The sequence below is a fragment of the Daktulosphaira vitifoliae genome, unplaced genomic scaffold, assembly GCF_025091365.1.
Source record: "Daktulosphaira vitifoliae isolate Bord-2020 unplaced genomic scaffold, ASM2509136v1 Scaffold_1, whole genome shotgun sequence".
NCBI lineage: Eukaryota > Metazoa > Arthropoda > Insecta > Hemiptera > Phylloxeridae > Daktulosphaira > Daktulosphaira vitifoliae.
Window position 1 is genome coordinate 63084560 of NW_026099572.1, and position 21235 is coordinate 63105794.

At 25.0% G+C, this 21235-nt stretch overlaps 1 protein-coding gene and 1 long non-coding RNA gene across 4 annotated transcripts; both read left to right on the forward strand.

Moving 5' to 3' along the window:
- The first annotated feature begins 5 nt into the window (after positions 1-5).
- Positions 6-3908, forward strand: LOC126894809 (alpha-crystallin A chain-like). The gene is made up of 3 exons (XM_050666097.1): positions 6-174; positions 2268-2717; positions 3635-3908. The coding sequence occupies exons 2-3, from the start codon at positions 2268-2270 to the stop codon at positions 3755-3757; spliced, it is 573 nt and encodes a 190-aa protein (XP_050522054.1). The 5' UTR covers positions 6-174; the 3' UTR covers positions 3758-3908.
- A 5530-nt stretch (positions 3909-9438) lies between these two features.
- On the forward strand, positions 9439-15494 carry LOC126894592 (uncharacterized). 3 transcript variants are annotated; one of them, XR_007701457.1, is made up of 6 exons: positions 9439-9877; positions 10765-11244; positions 13579-13764; positions 14196-14359; positions 14428-14605; positions 15043-15494. It is a non-coding gene; the product is annotated as an uncharacterized LOC126894592 (long non-coding RNA). The 3 variants fall into 3 exon arrangements; XR_007701456.1 differs by lacking the exon at positions 13579-13764 and adding an exon at positions 14064-14137; XR_007701455.1 differs by lacking the exon at positions 13579-13764.
- Positions 15495-21235: the final 5741 nt, after the last annotated feature.

The window sequence follows — 21235 nt, forward strand, 5'->3', positions numbered from 1 at the left end:
TATATAATCAAAAGTTTGAGAACGCATGACTTAAGAAAACTATAAAAGACGGCGACTTTGCAACGATTTGAGCAAACATTATTTTAACTTAATACTTTCGTTATACTCAATACATTGAAAAACTTCCATTACAGTTGAAGAATATTTTTTTCGAAGAAAAATCACTTAATATATGTAAGTAATTTTGGAAATTCTTTAAGTATTATATTTTCTAAAAGATTTTGTCTATCACTGTTTTTATTATTTTCTTTATATTTTTAAAAATTATATTTATGAATATCATAATAAAATAAATATTTTGTATCATTATAAATAATTTATAATATTTATTTATTTATAAACTTTTCATCATTTTTAATACGTGCTTGAGTATTAACTTGTAAATTTTATTTTACGGTATTTGACAATTATGACATCAAATATTTCTCGAGAGATAATCTTGTCTCAGCATAATTATCCATATTTGAAGCAATTTTTTATTTTTTATTGAATAATATGTTTGATATTAAAACTGAATTCAATAATATAAACAATTATTATATTGTGTTTTATATAAACTTTAATTAGGGTGAATAATACAAGTACTATAAAACTATAATAGTACAAGTGAAGGCTACTACTTGTACTAAAATTAAAAAATTTAATTTTTTAAAACTTTTATACATTTTTTTAAAATTCTGTACGATTTAATGTATTGTTTAAATTAAATATTTTATTTAATTACATTTTTATTCATTTATATTTTAACTAGAAATCTAAAAGCAAATTGAAATTGATTTTACTGTTTATACATTAACAATTCTTTAGAAAAATAAAAATTATATATTATTTTTATAACCAAGTGAAAGCTTTTTTATATGTTTTCTAAACATTTATAAAGAACATTGATTTCAATTTATCGTCTAATTTCAAAAATATTCGATTTTAATACTTTTAATAATAATAATTTGATAATTTATCCATTTAACAGTCTTAAAATATTCATCAAATATTTTGAAATCGTCATAATTTTTTTAACAATACATTTTTAATATAAAATATTAAATGTACTTTTAATTGAAATTCAATTCATACAATTTTGTTTACTAATGTTTAAAGTAATAAGTTAATAATTAAATTTTTTTATTTTAATCAAACACGACTATCAGGTTAATATTCTATTTGTAGAGGCATCAATAAAAGTTTAAATACATATGATAATAATAATGAGTTTAACTTAAAAATGCTTTGTAATAATTATGTCTACTTTTTCAATAGTATCATAATATTGTTTGAAAAATGTTGAATGAGTGGACATTGTTTCTTAATTTTAAATTATTGTGTTCAGGTTATGTCGGTTTAAAAAGATTACTGCAAACTAAATAAATTTCATTTGATGTACTAGAGAAAATAATATAAATTTTTATACTAATATTTTATAATACACGGAATTACCAAATTACAATTGAAAAATTGTTCTTTGTTAAATATTTAATATTTTTAACTATGGGAATTCCTTTTTGTTTTGAGTTGCATTTTATCATTAGAAAGTTTATGGTCGATGATCAACAATCGATTACTAATAATGCTTTTATACAATTAAAGTTTATTTTATTTTGGCTTGGGTTTTTACTATCGGAAATTGTGGATTTTATACATTTCTATTATAATTAAATTAAATTATAATTTTGAATAATTCGACGTTCATTATTTCCATAATAAATTAAAATTACTAAAAAAAACTTTTACTTTGGAAATAATTTAACTTTAAAAATTGAAAAAATTATTTTTAAAATTAAAACGTAACGATTTCAAATTTTTTTTTTTTTTTTTTTATGAAGTGTCCATATGTATCATTTATAATTAATATATTTGATTTTTTTGTCAAGGACTCGTAATATATGTTAATTGAAATTATTTATTTACTTTTTGAGTTTTTAAAAATCATTAGTTGTTGCAAGTTATACTTTATTTAAACTCATACGAGCTCAGAGTACATTACAAAGTGTCTTCAATTCGAATCATGATATTAATACGTAAATATTTATTATAAATATTTTATTCTTTAATTAAAGTTAAGCTAACTATGCATTAAATAATTGAAAACTTTTATTTATTTAACAACTACAGTTATTTTTTAGTTATCCAAACATAAATTGATTAAATAAACAAATTTTCGCTAATAAAATAGCTTAAATAATTTAATATTTTTTTATTTTAACAAATTATTATTTGTTAAAATTATTATTCATGCATACTTATTTGATATACATATATTTTTGTTACAGATGTTTAAAATGTCTTTGTTGCCTTACATCGTCGAACAATTATCTCGCCCAACCATGTACGATCAACATTTCGGGATGGGCATTATGGACGATGACATGATGTTACCAACCATGTCAATGTGGCCAGCTTATAACAGCAGAGTATACCACCGACCATCAGCCATGTGGCCAACACACCGTAGTAGTGGCTTGTCTCATATTCAAAACGATCACAAGAACTTTAAAGTCAACCTCGACGTGCAACAGTTCAAGCCCGAAGAAGTTTCTGTTAAGGTCGACAATAACGGCTATATTGTAGTTCAGGGCGAACACGAGGAACGCAGTGACGAACATGGTTTTGTGTCCCGTCAATTCACCCGTCGTTACAAAATGCCAGAAAATGTTGACCCAAACACAGTCATGTCTCAGCTATCATCAGATGGTGTACTCAGCATCATGGCTCCCAAAAAGGTATTAACCATTAAATTATAATTGAACGCTGTCACGCTAATTTACTCATTAAGTTTACATGCTTATATACAATTGATAAAAATTTGTTTATTTTGGTTCAAAATTCACTTGATATATTTTGAAAATATGCTTTTATAGTAAAATTTAGGGATTAAGAACTTTATTTGTTTAAAAATTTATTTAATGGATCAGGAAATATTTAAAAACGCATTAATTATAAAATACATGAATTTTTGATCGATTTATGGGAATGGAAACTTCGTTTTGTTTCATGAAAAAACGAAAATATAATTCTGGAATAATTATTTAATTAAAAAATAATTTTTAATGAACTTCTTTTACCTGAATGTCTTAAAATCATATAATCTGAAAAAAATTCCATTTTAAACAAAATTATTGAAATTATTCAATAAAATTTTGAAAAAATAACGTTTTCAAAGCTTCTAAACTTTATATAATTTTTTTCGTGTTGTTTAGATTTTGATAGCAAAATAAATTTATTATAAAATTGTTTATGACACGCGTATAACCAGTCGTCTTAACTTAAGTAAATTTATCTAACCTAAGGTTTGCTTAAAACACGTTTACTTTTTTGTCAAGAAATTTAAAAATTATGTCTTCAAAAATAATTTTCATTATCAATATTTTTATAATTTTTTGAATTCATTTATTAGTTGTATTTACTAAATCTACTGGAAAAAATTGTCATAGAGCACTTGTCCTTATAAATTTACTTAAAACTAATGAAATAATTTTTTCCTGACTATTTATTATTAAATTGAAAAATTATTATTAAAATTGTTAACATGACATACATGTACTAAACATCCGCAGAAAAACAAATTTTTTGTTAATGTAATATTTGTTTATTTTAAATACACATATAAATCGACATTTAATTAAAAAACATTTTTTAGACTTCTGATAAGAGTGGAGAACGACCCGTGCCAATTGTTCATACAAATCAACCAAGCATTAAGGTGACCAAAGAAAAAGATCATTCTCAACATAATGGTGAAAAACAATCTACAAAAAATTAAGTTACACTTAACCAAAGTTTTATTTGTTTTATTGAATTTTATTATGTTTTATTTTAAATTATGTTCAAATTTTTTATAAAAATATATACGTGAAATAATGTTGTGAATTAAAAAAATTTGTTTATAATAAATTACAATATTAAAAAACAAATACTATGTTTATGTTTCTCGTTTACATAACTTCTAATTTAATATTTATTATTTTAATAATTTAATCATACGGTATTACACAGAAAAGTATTGTCAGAATTTGAAAAGTACAATTTTAAGTTGGTGATATTTACTTTAAAAGTAATAATGTGAAGTAAAAATTACTGGTTAAATGAAAATTAGTATAATAATATCAATTAAAAGCCCAAGAACTTTAAAAACAAATTTTAAACTTTAAACATTTAAAAAAATTGTGAATGTACACGAGTAAAATATATTATATGTAATTACAACACAGTAAAGAAAAATTATGAATATTAAATACACCTAATCATATGTATGTTTCTCGATAAAAAATAATTAACTTATTTAATTTCCATATATAGTGACTCAAATATTGAGTTTTTACTTTTGAAATTTATAAAACATAAAACATAGAGATTTTACTCTAAGGTTAATACAATTACACAATTAAATATCTTATAACTTATAATTCGTATTTTCTTAAAGGATGAATAGAAGACATCCTTTACCAGCTTATTGGATTCTCATCAAATGAAATATTATTTTACAGTCAGTAGTTATAGAGAAAAAACAATAAGCTGAAAATTATTTGATTTTTTTGTGAATGATTAACAAGTTTTAACAGATCACATCCTAAGTAGAAACTATACGTATATTAAACGTAAATATTTAGTTGATTTTTAGTGTATTCATATACGTAACGATTATAATTAAAATATACGAATACAATTGGGAGATTTTCTGTTTAAATGATACGTAAAAAATTATACAAAAAATGAACGTTACATATCTCTCGACAGATTTTTATTATCGTCTTTCACATACGCTTTGCAATGAATTTATAATTTTTATAATTTAGCATGTTCAAAAAGTAAGGTACAGGTGTATTGTTACAAACAATGAGAACAAGAGAAACTCATTTCATTACTTACTGAACACTCTTTATATTAGGTAGGAGCGCAAAAAAAAAATCTATCACAAAAATTGTAATCAAATACTCTCTAGATTATTTTATAAGTACAAGTAAAATATTTTTTGAAAATTTGAATTCGAAAAATAAAGATACATTAATATTGTAAATTTGAAAATATATTTGTCCCAACATTTTTCAATTAAGGTCGTACGAATATTTTAGAAATATTTATTTAAACAGGTTTTTCACGAAGTAAAAAACAAAACCGAGCACGATACAGAACGGTCTTTCTTTTTTATAACTTAATAAAAAACAGCAAAAAAAAATAATTTTATGGTAAAATAAAAGATAATTTAGGCGTATCAGCTCCGGTGACTGATTCGAGCCCCCACAGGACTCCAAGGGATGGGAACCCAAAAAAGTAAGTCTAGTCCAATTCCAATCTATTTAAACTAAAAAGCACAGTTACCTAACAAGTCCAAACCGTCACAGGAAGCGGCATAAAATTTTTATGATAACAGAAATTATTATTAAAAATGAATCAAAAGAACTATTTTAAACATATTTGGCTTGTGATAGATAAAACGAATGCACTTTAAATTTAACCACTCTATTAGTTTTGTTGACCCTGAAGCTGGTGCATATTCAAATACAATAAAAAACACATGCAGGGTTTCCTCTTCACAGCTATCGATGTATAAAAGAATTCTATGACGGTTACTCGCAAAATATATGTTTTTGAAAAAATGTAAATAGCAAACATATAACCCAAAAATTACTGAGATGGGACTTAAGTGACCAAAAGGAAGAGGTACAAAATCCAAATTATTTAAATTATACTTAAAAATAAAATAAAAAATTAACTAAATACAAAAAACCTGTTACTAACGATCATAGAACACTGCTGTAGACATTGTAAACGATCACAATCGATAAGGAACAATTCATATTAATTATATTGTAACGATTACGATCTTCAGAAAAACGACCAATCGTAAATAATAACGGTCTCAGTTTACCATTAGATAACAAAATATCGGATAATTTTAAAACACTTGCATTTATTCAAAAATGTTTTTACTTATTAATTATCTATTATATAAAACTAACTAATTAAAAAAAGTGTATCTGGTAAACTAGATTTATACCATTCTTTTAAATAGACTATTAAAATTTTGAAATTTATGTTTCAGACCGAAATATACCGGTTAATTATTAACATTTCCTTGGTTAAATAGATATTTATAACATGCGCGGGGACATCCGTATGACATTGATATTTTTATTTATTGGTTTGTGAGTTATACATTACATAAGTTTTGAACATATCGTAGTACTTCTAAAAATGGATTTATGTGACTGCGGTGACTTCAGAGAGCCAAATACCTCTGTAATAACAAACGAAAAAACAGTACGAATAATACTATTTTTATAGTTCTAATAAGTTTTATTTCAAAATAATATAACTAATATCACAAAAACATTACTGTAAAATTTTATTTGGAAAATATTAATCATAGTACAAGCAGCCTCTGCCAAATAAATTAGACAAATAGTCATAAAAAATTGTTGTTAATATACAATTTTCCTATGGATAATTATTATTTTGGTATTCTTTACGTATACCGACAACGCTTCAAATTTTCATTGACGTTTATTTGAGCAATTTGTAATTTTTGACATTTTTAAAAATTTTTTTTTACTCAAAGCTGTCATAACTTTTTGAAAAAAAAAAAAGATGAATTAAGCTAATATTTTTATAAATACCTTAGATATTTTCCTTTCATTTGGTATACAATTTTTGAAAATCTAACCCTGTTCTTGCTTATACGGGAGTTTCAAAGTAGCAAATTTTGCATAAAAAGTTAACGTTCTTTTCAGCTTAACTTTTGAAAATGTAACGATTATACTCTGAACTTTAAACATATGATTAAGTAAAGCACGTGTTACATACTATAAGTTAAAAAAAAAAATTGTCCTGACACTTTGTCTCCTATAAGTAAACGCTCTCGAAATTAAACAAAAAATGTTATTTAGGTCTAAAAAGTTACCATTTTTTATAATGTTATAATTTTCTACTTTAATTTTTTTGAATTATTTGTAATTGTATTTCAGGTCAAACGGTAAGCCATATAACAGGGTGTAAGTGCCTCCATTTAATCCCATTTTTTTACAAAAAGNACATATGATTAAGTAAAGCACGTGTTACATACTATAAGTTAAAAAAAAAATTGTCCTGACACTTTGTTTCCTATAAGTAAACGCTCTCGAAATTAAACAAAAAATGTTATTTTGGTCTAAGAAATTACCATTTTTTATAATGTTATAATTATCCACTTTAATTTTTTTGAATTATTTGTACTTGTATTTCAGTAAGTGCCTCCATTTAATCCCATTTTTTTACAAAAAATAATAATAATAAAGACTTAATTGTTAGTTATAAATATTTTCAAAGAGAATTTTTGCGATGTTTAATGTCAATTCAATAAGTATATTTAAAGAAAATGGGTTACCTTTTGCAAAAAAAAATGTTCTAGTTACCAATGGCTAATGATAAATTACAAATACAATTTCATAATTGAAATAATAATTAACTAACAAAGGTCAGAATAATCGAATCAAGAATGTTAACTTTCTCTTTTTGATAAATCCATGCTTATATTTTGACATGGAGGAAAAATAGGAATTAATTTGCTTTTGGAAAAATCAAAAAATACTATATGTATTTAATCGTATATACTTATAAAACAAAGAACTACTACTAATCAGGTAATTATTAAGGAAATAGGAATTAATGTCGCTGTAGGAATATTCAACCAATTTTTAAAAATTAAACGCTATCTACGGGTTTGCATAGAATTGTTTTTAGATAATGATTTTAATTATTTTATGCTATCATCTATATTTGTCACAAATATGCCGCGCCTCCACTGTACCGGCTTGGGTTTTTTATTTATTAGTTTATTACTATTGAGACACTATTTAAGATTTGAGGACGTCCTCAAATAACTAATGATGTTAATATTTAAATTAAATAATAATATAATACGATTGAGACATTGTAGTACAACGGGTTAATTGGTTTTGCACATAACGACATTGAAATACAGTACAATATTGAAATACTAATTAATTACGATCTAAAAAGTATATACTCATTTTAAATTGTTAAAGTAAAATATCAAATGAGAGTATGGGTTTATTATTGTTATTAATGAACTACGTTTATTTGTAGATGAGGCTAAACGCTTATATTTATATGCCTATGTAATATCGAATTACGGTTCATGTTATTGGAGTGCGCAATATGTCTCAGGTGGTCTGACGGTTGTTGTCATGCGATGGAAACGCGAACACTCTTAGCAGACCGACAATGGCGTATATATCGGTAGTTATTATATTGATAATATATGGGTAGTTCCAAATTATAGAGAAGGTTAAAATAACAGAGCATAGAGAATGTCGGACGGTGAAGCGAACACGTATCAGCAAATAGGCAATGGCATATACGTCGGTAGTTATTATACAGTATCACTGCGACCCCTGAAATTGTTAAGAGGTTCTCGTCGGTAGCGGTCGGTCCGAGTTTTATGCCATCCTCCTTAAATTTTAGATGGTCAGAGAAAACCGCTTATCTAGTCATAACTTTTTTGAAGGTGTTTTACTTAATATTGTGTTAGCTAGATATTTTCGTGTATTTTAATGTGTTCGGAAATGAAAACACCAAAAGAAAATGTGATAGCTTTTATTTTTAATGATATGTCCTAGAATTCTAATTAATTTTCGTAAAGAGTGAAATATAAAAAATTTCTGGCTTTTTATTTAAAATTTTATATAATGATTATATTTTGGCCGTACTACATTATTGTAGTTTTGGAACCTAATACTTTTTCTCTTAACAAAAATTTAAAATTTTCATTAGTTTCTAAGAAATAAGTGTTTTATCATTAATGAATCAACCTGTATACTTTTTGTTTTTTGTATACGTTTGTTTGGTTTGACTTTTATACATATATTTTTGTTATTTATCATAAATTATTTACGTAAAAATAAACATATATATATATATATATATATAAAATATACACGCCTTATAGAGAAAAAAACGGGTTTAAACATGTTTTACGCGGGACTACTCTATTTGATGCTAGTCCCAAGTTTTCTATCAAATTATAAAGGAGAAAATTATCTGTGATCTAGCGTTTTTATTTTTTCGTTAACGTGATTTCTAGTATTTTATATTTACTATTAAACATTCCTATTTTTTTGTTTTTTTTAATGTTTAATTAATAGCTTCAGAGTTGCGTTATCAAAATTATAAAAACGTTAGATCACAGATAATTTTCTCCTTTATAACTCGGTAAAATTTAGGGACTCTATCATCAATACAGATTAAATAATGAAGTCCTGCGCAAAACAGTTTTTATGCAAAAAAATGATTTTTGTCTATCGACACATGTGTCAGTCCATAGTGGCATTTATAACGCGACGAATTTTTTGTTGAATTGCGGTAACCGATCACCCTCACCCATCAACTACTACCTTGCCAACGATCAAAACCAGTTATTTTATAGTTTGTTATCGACGTGCCGGGGTACCTTTTAACAGTCTCTTATCTAAATTTGTAAAAATATTGTTGTGATTGACGGGTAATGAGACTTAAATTTTAACTGTGTTCATTTTGACACGTAAATAACAATGCAAATATGATAAAAATATCTATTAATCGGAAATCTGTCAGATATTTACGTGGAGTTTTATTTTGTAACATCAGAAAAAATACTTGCTACGAATAATAATCCACAGCATATATTCCCACGACTGGTTGGGTGTACTTGTCAAATATTTGTCACTTGTGTATACTTGTCAAGCCGTCGGAACACTATACTTGTACAATTATTGGTCACTTGTCAGTTTCCCGCAGATTGTCGGTAAATGTGACTCAAGTCAAAGGAATTAATGGCTTGACAAGTCTACACTTGTAGTTTACACTTGTGTACTTGTCAAGTACTTGGCCAATATTTGATTTTAAGGTAACATAATTTTTTCTTCCCCATCCACCTATATTTATACAGTATAGCGGTGGTTCATATTGGTCTAATTAGCTAATTTAATTTAATAGGTAAAACTATTTTATAGTATATTTGTAAATATAATTTAATAGTTAAGGTTGATTATGTAATGTATTAATTATATAACTTATTAATTTATGAATATTAAGTATAAAATAAATATTATTGGACTGTTTAATATTTTACTAAAATGTTAATATTTGATAATTCTGTTTCATTTTTGCAAGTAAAAATTATATATATGGTGCGTAGCTGAAACACTATTAGTTTTACTCTGTCGCTTTTTTTCTTTAATTTTTAAGGAAACTAACCTCCTCAAATTTTTTTTAATTGCTATTGTTGTTGGGTACCGAAAACAAAATTAACACAGTTTAGTACTGAAAAATATTTTGTAATAATAGTATTTTCTATTTTATTATGTTATATTAGAACTATAAGTGTAAAAACAGTTTTATTTCAAGCTTCGATGGCTATAATTAAGTAAAAATGAATTAATCAGCTAATTTTTTGTTTTTGCAACCCGGCTCATAGAAATTAAGTAAAATGATAACACTTTACGTTTATATCAGTATCACCTTTAAGTAATCATAATAAAAATTCAAGCGAAAAATGAATATAGGTATTAAATAAATAAAAGGTTTTACTGGAAATACCAAATTACTAATAAAAGTATATAAATGTAATAATGTTACAAATTGAATGCGTTTCACTATTAAAACTCTATTTTTAAGTGGTTTCTGTTCAATTGTTTGGTGAAGTTCAGTAAAACCTTTGTTTAATTTTACGTTAACATATTTTTTTTATTTTCTTTTAATTGTTTATTTTTTTTTATTAATTTTTTTTGTTAGCCTTCATTACGGAATAATTATTATAGCTGAACAATTAAAATAAAACTATACAATAAGAACTAAGACTATATAAAAAAATATATATATTGTTATTAAACACAATTAAACATATCATTAATAAATTAAACGTACTCAAAATACTAAAAAAGAAGGAACAAAACAAAATAGACCTAGGATATTAAATTAACATAAAGAAAAATATTATATTACAAAGCCAGCTGAATGAACGAAGGAAATTATTTGTATAATTATTAAGGATGATTTTATATTAAGGATATTAAAACTATTAATGGGTGAAATATTAAGGGAGGACAGGAAATTGAACAAGAGTAAACGGTTATGTTGTAATGTTGGACAATCAAATAGTAATTGAGGAAAATTACAGAGGACTTTAAATTGTTTATAATTATTTAAATTGTTAAAACCATGACAACTTGGACCAACGAAACCACTCTTGACTTTATACATCTTTATGAACAAGTAAGTTTACTTATTATTATACCTAAATACTCTTTAAATATTACATAAAGTTGGTACTTTAATAACCAAACTATTATAGTGTTATTTTGAAAGGTTTAAATATTGTATAACTTAAGTTATTATAGCAACCTACAGGGCTAAAAATTTAATCATCGCAATGAAACAGACGATAAATTTTCTATATATTTTTATATCTTTAATAATAATATTAATAATATTAACTATACGTAATAAAATCAATAATTTATTAAAATTTTACTATGGTATTTCATTGTCTTATGCCTTTTTCCGACTTAGTCACGGATTTTTGGTTTATAAAAGTATTAAATTTATTTTTAAAATAGAAACACACATTTTAAATTTAATAAATTAATAAAATCTTTGTTTATAAAATTAATAGTGTTTAAATCGTTTAATAAAAATGTTTAGTTAGTTTTTATATTAAATCCGAATTAGTATATGGAATTAAACTTCTAATACAAATTTTAATGTCTGAAAATAAAGTATAAGATATGTATTTTTTATTTATTATATTATATATTTTATTTATTTATAATAATAATTTATTATAAAAACGATTACTTTTCAAAAATCGAATTAAACAAACAATGCAGATGAAACACACGTTTATTGGTTCCTTAAAATATAGGTTAAACTATTGTCAATTTAAATAATATCATAAATTATTTTACTACAATTCAACGTAATTCAAAAATATAAATACAATTTTATCGGATCAATTATTGAGTTAATTAGTTTTTTTAATAAGAATAAGAAAATGTTTTAAAAATAATTTAATCAATATACTAACAGATTTTATTTATTTAACTAAAAGTGTATTCAAAAATATAGTTTACTATTAATATTACTTATTGCTACGGGAGTAACAAATTTAAAAAGTGTGTCAACTAGGAATCATAGTTCCATCCTCTAAACACTTGAAAAACTCGTCAGGCTGCGATTTTAATTGTTTTAACATAATGTTAATCGCAAGACTTCTTTTAGAGTCTAAAACGTTGGTCACGGTAGATTTTAGTTTACCGTCTTGGATAGGCGATGAATTAGAACGCGGTTTTTCACCAAACAATTCTACAATATCTTGACAATCAATTGCAAGATTCAGAGGTTCCAACGTTGACCACAAAGAATTTTCTATGTTTTGGATGTTAACTTTAGTCCAATTGATGGTTTTTGTTTTAACGACCGTGGGTTTGATAGAGGATATGCGACAAGGAGATGGACATCCTGAAATTGTTGGGGGCGGTGTTGGAATAGAGGTCGGTAATGGTGGAGGATACATTATTGGCAAAGGAGGTGGGGCATGATGTTCTGTTTTGACTGATGGAAGTGGCGATGAGGTAATTTTCGACGTACAAGTCGATGGTAAAGTTGGACACGAATTCAAAGTGGGGTTTCCTCCGGATAACTGTTTTTCGTGATCCACTGGCAACGATACTGATTCTAACTTGTTTAATGTAAGCTTTTTTCGGCCGATTGATTTAGCTACTTGATATTTTCGTAGAGGATCTGGCGTAGCTTCCAGAAACACGTATACAAAAATGAAAGCTTTGATATACACGTTCGAGGTACAAAAATATGCTACCAACGATAGTACTAATAAATGGTAATGCTCTTTTGAGATCAACATTTTCACACAGAAAAAGTGCCGTAAACTTTTAAGCGAGATAAGCTTCGCGGATGATGAGTTGAAATATATTCAGAAAACTTTTAATAGCCAAAAACACAGAGAAGTTGTCTTAAACGTTAAAACTTACGAATTTTTCAACTCAACTGACGTTAAAATCTTTTGTTTGTTACTTTATTGCATGAATTATCGTAAATATTTTGACCAGTATAAAAATTAGTTATTTAACATGAAACATATACATTTTAGTAAAAAAATTTTATCGTAAAGATTATTTTTTTAAACATTGGAGGAATAAAATTGATTAAATTGAATAAATATTTTATCATATCTTAATTATATTGCAGTTTTGTTTAAGTAATTTTGAACATGATTAAATTCTTTCAAAATAAATATATCAAAAGTGAATATAGTAAAGTAAAATTACAACAATACATTTTAAATTAAATTTTTATTTTCTTTAAGTTAAGATTATAAAGAATAATAATATTAATGCTAAATATTTAATTTAAGTTTTTATTTAAGTATTTAAATGTACGCAAAGCATTGATATTAGCCATTTAGTATATTAAAGTTAGAAATTTTTGATTTCTTGCAGTTCTTTGCCGTTCATATTGTGAGGCTGTCAAGGTTTTAACCCCCTCTTCTTTCTTTGTTTAATTATTACTATAAAATGTGTATAATTTTAGTACCAGTAAGAATGATCGATAAGTGGAAAAAGCTATTTAGACCATATATTGAAAAATTTATCTCCGCATTCAAAATAAAATTTTAACCAGAAATATCCAGACTTAGAATTACCTATTAATTAATAAGCCTTTGAAAAAATTTAATTATATTCAAAATTTTTCAAACAAAACTGCAATATAATTAAGGTATGATTATGATAAAATATTTATTAAATTTAATCAATCAATCAATTTTATTCCTCTAATTTTTCAAAAAAAAAAAAATAATCTTTACAATAAAAAATTGTTATTAAAATGTATATGTTTCATGTTAAATAACTAATTTTTATACTGTTCAAAATATTTAATATGGAAACGATAATTCATGCAACAAAGTAATAAACAATAAAAATCGTATTCTAATATAAAGTAAATAAATTATTAAATTGTATATTAATCTAATTCTATCAACTGTCAATAGTTAACCTTTCTGTTTTTATTATTAGCACATTTGAAATTCGTTCCCTGATTTCTAACTCGATGATATAATAGAATACATAGATGATTGACAATGCACAATGTAATTGTAATTGTGTATTAATAAAAATAATGTATAAATAATTTTTTATGAACTTTAGGTACTCAATGTCAAGAAACAAAGAAAATATTTGAGATGCTTAATGGCAAAAAAAGTGCAATTGTAGAAGGTATTATTAAGGCTTAAACAAGCTCCTCTCCGAAAATTGCATTTTCCAAATAAAAAATATTTTTAAAAAAATATCTAACGTTGGAAAATATACAGGTAATTAAAATTTTTACTTTAATATTCTTCTTTAAGAAGTTAAATAATATATTTAATATATTATATAGTGTCAGATTTTTCTGTGAAAAGTTAAGAAACTTTAAGAAACTTACATTTTAAAAAGAACACTTTAACTCTGATGGGAAAAAGAAAACTTATCTATGAATCGTTTAAAGGAAAAAGATTGTTATAATTGATGAACATTTGGTGAATGATATAATGATGAATAAAAGCTCAGCCTAATAGGTAATTGATTTATTTATTTAATGCTTATTATAGTATTAAATTTAATAATTATATTTATTAAATATTTATTACATTTTAATTTTGAATGGACCCAATTATAAATTTCATTAATTTGAAATATAAATTATTTTTGGATATTTTTTTTAATATAATTTTACGGATGTGTGCGATATAAATCTTATTTTGTAATGTGTATTTAATTTATTTTTGAAAAATAAGTGATTAAATTCTACTTATATATGACTAAAGTTAATACATTCTTTTTTTTTTATTAATTTTACGTTTTGGAACCATAATTGAACCATTTAATATATTACATGACTCAATCATGGTTTCAAAATGTAACAATTTTATGCAGTTAATATTATTATTATCATTTATTGTGTAAATTTAAATGAATTTATTTCTAAAAAAATGTTTTTCTCTGTTGTTTTTAGTGATGAAGTAGATCCGCCAATGTCGAACGGTCAGGTCTTTTTGGCAACTCATCTAGAACATCGGATGGGTCTCTTCGGAGACCGGGTAGTTTTTTTTTTTAATAATCATATTTATGTAATGATCTGTATTTTGTTAGTTATTTTATTATAAACTAACTTAATTTTATTTTTGTGTGAAGAGTACGTGTTTCCTCTTTCTTCTAGCCAATGCTAATGAGCAAGTATCCAGACCACTCCTGGTGTTTTTCATTTATTTTTTATTAATATTAACAGATATGTTCTAATACCGTCCGTGATGTTTGTTATATTATTTGATTTTGTTTAAATATTATATTTCTTTTGTTGTCAACTTTTTTTTGTAGGTATGGTTTTTTATACATTAGTATTTTTGTCCATATTTTACTTAATTATATATCTTTAAGAATTAAATTAAATTTCCTTATTAATCTTAACTGTAATATTTGTATTTATTGCGAGAGTAGCTTAAATACTCGTGTGTATTTTATTTCTGTTCCTTAATCTAGACACGGGCTACAGTATGTTTTACATATCAACCACATACAACTTCAATTATCAAAGTTGTAGTTAATAAGGTGTTGTAATCATTTATGTTTAGTGACATATTAACCCAAATTAAATTATTAATTAACTTAAAATTAAATCCTATCTATGGTTCGTTAATTTTATATGATAGGTACAACATCTTACCTAGGTAGTGGCTACCCCTACCATAGCTAGTCGTTATGTAATGGGCAAACCATGTTGTTACAGACTGAATAAGAGCCCACTTGCAATTGTTATTATCAGTTGGGCAAACTTAGGGTGGTGATTATACTCGATAAAATTAAAATATGTGCTGTATCAATCTACAGCACTATTAATATGTTAAGAAACACAAAATATTTATTAACAAAAGTTTATAGAATAAATTCTGTAGAATATTTAACTGTCCATTTATAATTTAAACAAACTAAAAATACTATAATTGCTCAATATTATCTTCGATGCGAAGCTGAGAAGGTATTGGTTTTACTATGATGTGTTTTTTTTTTTTTATGTGTCTGTTACCACTTTTTCTCAGCTCTCACCGAACGGATTTCTTTCAACGATACGTCAAAAGATCACAAATCGTATCTAGTCGAAGACATTACCCTCAAAAATTGAAAAAAATTCCCTCGTTCCCCGTAAATGGGGGAAACCTCCAAAAAAATTACAAATTTAAAAATCGCTAATTTTCGAAATTTTTTCAATTTTTTTTACTTTAAAGTACCATAACTTTTTCAAAAATGAACATATCAATATAATTCTTTTTTATATAGATGTGTAATGTCATTACCTTTCGTTTGGTATATTTTTTTCATACATTTAACCCTTAACCTGCCCACAAGGGGGGATTTAAAATGACAACTTTTTCAACTTAACTTTTGAAAATGTTCCGGAAGGTCTGACACTTTTATATATATCTTAAATTAAAGCTAATAAAATATTCTTTATTATGCAAAAAAAAAATTTCGGACTTTATTTTATCTTCACGGTGAAAATAGCTACCAAATGCTATTATTATGTGAAAATTCTCGATTTTATTTTTTACATTTTTAACTTTATAATGTTATGACATATTGAAAAGTGTATGGATCAACATTATTTTTTTATGAGAAATAATATTTTTTAATAATCCCTTTTTCATTCGACATACTTTATCTTAATTAAGATATTAATAATGAACTAGCAGATCATGTAGCTTTTGGAATAATACACAAATTTTTAAAAATTAAACACATTCTAAAGATTTGCATCGAAGCGTTTATTTTTGATAGTGATTTTAATCACTGTCAGATATCATTATACTTGATTCATCTATGCCGCGACCCCCCTGTGCTGAGTTTTTTATATTGTACATAAATGATATTTTTTTGTTTTGTTGTGGTGCAATTAAGTATGAGTTTATAAATATTGACTGAATTGAATGAAAAATATTTTTTTTGACTATTTAAATATGTACGTTTTTCTCAATTAGATATAATGAGTTTTATAGAGTAAAATGTATACCAATAAAATTCTAAATTTATATTCGGTATTTACACCAATCATAAACTAAAAATTATCTAAATATATTCAAAATGTTAACGTAAAATACATGCACTTGTACTCGATGGTTATTACGATAAAATTAAGCTTAATAAACATGTGTATTATACTTAAAATAAATAATATATACACGTATACAATCAGGCACGTAGACATGGGTGGGCCTGGCCTCCCTTACATTTAATGTGGCCCAGGGCCAACCCCCCCAAATTTAAAATTCAATTATTTTTACGAATTATCAATAACGTACTAGGCCTTATAAACATTGAAATTATTATTAATTTGTGATTACTATTGAGTAATACAGTTATTATTATGGCTGTATTTTCATTTTTATATTCATAGAAAACGTTATTTGAAAAATATAACGTTCTGGACNCGTTATTTGAAAAAGATAACGTTCTGGACGTAATAATAAATTGAATAGCAGTTACTCCAAACGTGGTTGTAGATAAATTTTTTTTAACTCTGGTCCAACAAATGATAACAAACTACCAAGTATCATTGATACTTATTGAAATATGCATTGATTAGAATCTAGTTGATTACAAAATTCGATAGAGTAATACTCTATGAAAAATTTTTTGATAAATCTTATCTTTAATCTGTTTTTTTTATTATAATGTAGTAGTTATAATAGGTAATTTATTTGTTTTTGTTAATTTGTTATTTGCGTGCTCTAAATAATAGTAATGAATATATGACTAAAAATAGGCAGGAATTGTTTTTAATTTTAAATAAAATAAATTTTACTTTGTTTATAATTTATATTTATTTTCAAAATTATTTATAACTTATTTGTTATTAGTATTTAGGTATAAATTAATTTTTCTTAATAGCTTAAAAGTTGAAAAATTAAATCAGCTTATGTTCACATCATTATTTTATTAGCTTTGATGCAAAGCTGAGAAGGTATTGGTTTTACTATGATGTGTTTTTTTTGTGTCTGTTACCACTTTTTCTCAGCTCTCACCAAACCGATGTCTTTCAATGATACCTCAAAAGATCACAAATCGTATCTAGTCGAAGACATTACTCTCAAAAATTGCTATAACTTTTTTAAAAATAACCAAATCAATATAATTTTTTTTTATATAGATGCATGATATCATTACCTTTCATTTGGTATATTTTTTAGCTTTGATGCGAAGCTGAGAAGGTATTGGTTTTACTATGATGTGTTTTTTTTTTTTTTTTTGTGTCTGTTACCACTTTTTCTCAGCTCTCACCGAACGGATTTCTTTCAACGATACGTCAAAAGATCACAAATCGTATCTAGTCGAAGACATTTCCCTCAAAAATTGAAAAAAATTTNTAGTCGAAGACATTACCCTTCAAAATTGAAAAAATTTCCCTCGTTCCCCGTAAATGGGGGAAACCTCCAAAAAAATTACAAATTTAAAAATCGCTAATTTTCGAAATTTTTTCAATTTTTTTTACTTTAAAGTACCATAACTTTTTCAAAAATTAACATATCAATATAATTTTTTTTTTATAGATGCTTGATGTCTTTACCTATCATTTGGTATATATTTTTTGTAAATTGGACCTTTTTTCGGCCCACAGGGGGGGATTTAAAAGACAACTTTTTCACAAAAAATTAACTTTTTCAACTTAACTTTTGAAAATGTTCCGGAAGGTCTGACACTTTTATATATATCTTAAATTAAAGCTAATGTAATGTACTTTAATTTGAAAAAAAAAAATTTGACCTCTGGACTTGTCTTCATGGTGAAAACGGCTACCGAATGCTATTTTTGTGTGAAAATTTTCGATTTTATAATTTACATTTTTTACTTTAAAGTGCTATAACTTTTTAAAAAATGTATGGATCAATACAATTTTTTCATGAGAAGTAGTATTTATATACATCTTTCATTGGATATACTTTTTTTTTAAATCAGACTATTTCCCTATATATGGGGGGGCTTCAAATATAAAAAATGCATATAAAAAGTAGAACTTTTTCAACTTAACTTTTGAAAGTGTTCAAAGGGGTTTTTTTTATATTTATCTGTTCATTACCATCAGTCATACTCAATGACTGTCTGAAAAAATCATCTATTGTTTTTTGTATTATAAACTTTCACAAAAATCAACTATAAAGGATTAACAAAATAGGTTAAATATGTCATTTTTCATATTTTTAACATATTAATAATTAAAATCAGTATAAATTTAAAACAATTTTTTTTTATGTCAGTACTTATTTTTTAATAATAAGTAATTCTATCAAAACTTAGAAGTGATAGAAAAAGTCTAATTAGAGATTTAAAAAGAGCGCGAAAAGTTGAAAAAGAAAAGTATATTTTTGTTTATTATAATTTCTTTGCAGAATAATGGTAATTAGTATAAACCAATAGTACTTAGTATTAAGGGTGTAATAAATTAGTAGTAATATGTATTTAGGGAGCAGAATAATAATAATTGGTAATAATAGGAGATAAAATAGGAATAATTAGTAATTAAGGTTGTGAGATGCAGTAAGTTAAGGGTAATAATTAGTAATTCAGGATGTAAAAAATAGGAATTAATGGAAAGAAAAATAGTATCTAAGGGTAATTAATAATTAAAGGTGAATAATAAAGAAGAATTAGAGGTTATACTAAAAGTTAGGGGAATTAGCAATTAAGGGGAACACTAAAAGAGTAGTTAGGGGAATATGTAATTAAGGGGGTATAGTAAAGAGAGAGTTAGGAGGAATTCGCAATTAAGGGGGAACTCTAAAAAGCACTTAGGGGGATATATGTAATTTAGGGGAACACTAAAAGAGTAGTTAGGGGGAATGTGTAATTAAGGGGGTATAGTAAAGAGAGAGTTAGGGGGAATATGTAATTAAGGGAGTACGCTAAAAGAGTAGTTAGGGGGAAATATGTAATTAAGGGGGTATTTTATTAATTTGTAGATTCTGTAATTTTTAATTAAAAAAATATATAATGTTCTATGACTATATTTTATTGTATCTGTGAACGCTCAATCTCAGCTCTCGCTGAACCGATTTTTATGAACACAACATCAAAAATCACAAATTGCATTTAGTAAGACCTTCAAAAATTAAAAACGTTTCTCTCATACCCTGTAAATAGGGGAAATCATCCAAAAAATTACAAATGTAAAAATCGCTATTTTTTGACATTTTAAAATTTTTTTTTACTTAAAACTGCATTAAATTTCTAAAAATGGCCGAATCTATATAAATTTTTTTATAGATGCATGATGTCTTTACCTTTCATTTGGTATATATTTTTTTTAAATCTGATCGTTTGCCTGCCTACAGGGATTTAAAATGACAACTTTTTTGCAAAAACGTTACTTTTTCAACTCAAATTTTGAAAGTGTTCCGGAAAGTCTGACACTTTTATATATATAATGTATGGAAAATGTATGGATCAATACAATTTTATCATGAGAAGTAGTATTTATATACATCTTTCATTCGACATACTGTTTTTTTAAATCGGATAATTTCCCTGTATACTAAGGGGGTTCAAATATCAAAAATGGATGTAGAAAGTAGAACTTTTTCAACTTTACTTTTGAAAGTGTTCCGGAAAGTCTGACACTTTTATATATATCTTAAATTAAAGCTAATGTAATATACTTTATTATGGTAAAAAAAATTTCGGACTTTATTTTATCTTCATGGTGAAAACAGACATCAAAGTTAATAAATAAATACGATTTTTGTAAAAAAATTATTTTTTATATTTTTAACTTTATAATGCTATAACTTATTGAAAAGCGTATAGATCAACATAATTTTTCTATGAGAAATATTATTTTTTAATAATCCCTTTTTCATTCGACATACTTTATCTTAATCAGGATATTAATAAGGAACAAGCAGATTATGTAGCTTTTGGAATAATCCACCAATTTTTTAAAATTAAACACTTTCTAAAGATTTGCATCGAAGCGTTTATTTTTTATAGTGATTTTAATCATTATAATTGATCCAACTATGCCACGTCACCACTGTGCCGCGACCCCCCTGTGCTGGTTTTTTTATAATACTGTAATAATTAGTATACTTTATACGAAAACAATTTTTTTTTTAACCAACCAATGGTAAAATTTTGAACTTGTAAGATTCATAGAATGGGAT

Coding starts and splice junctions, on each gene's coding strand:
- LOC126894809 (XM_050666097.1), top strand. CDS start 2,268: ATGTTTAAAATGTCTTTGTTGCCTTACATCGTCGAACAATTATCTCGC. Junction 2,718..3,634: donor GCATCATGGCTCCCAAAAAG/GTATTAACCATT, acceptor AACATTTTTTAG/ACTTCTGATAAGAGTGGAGA.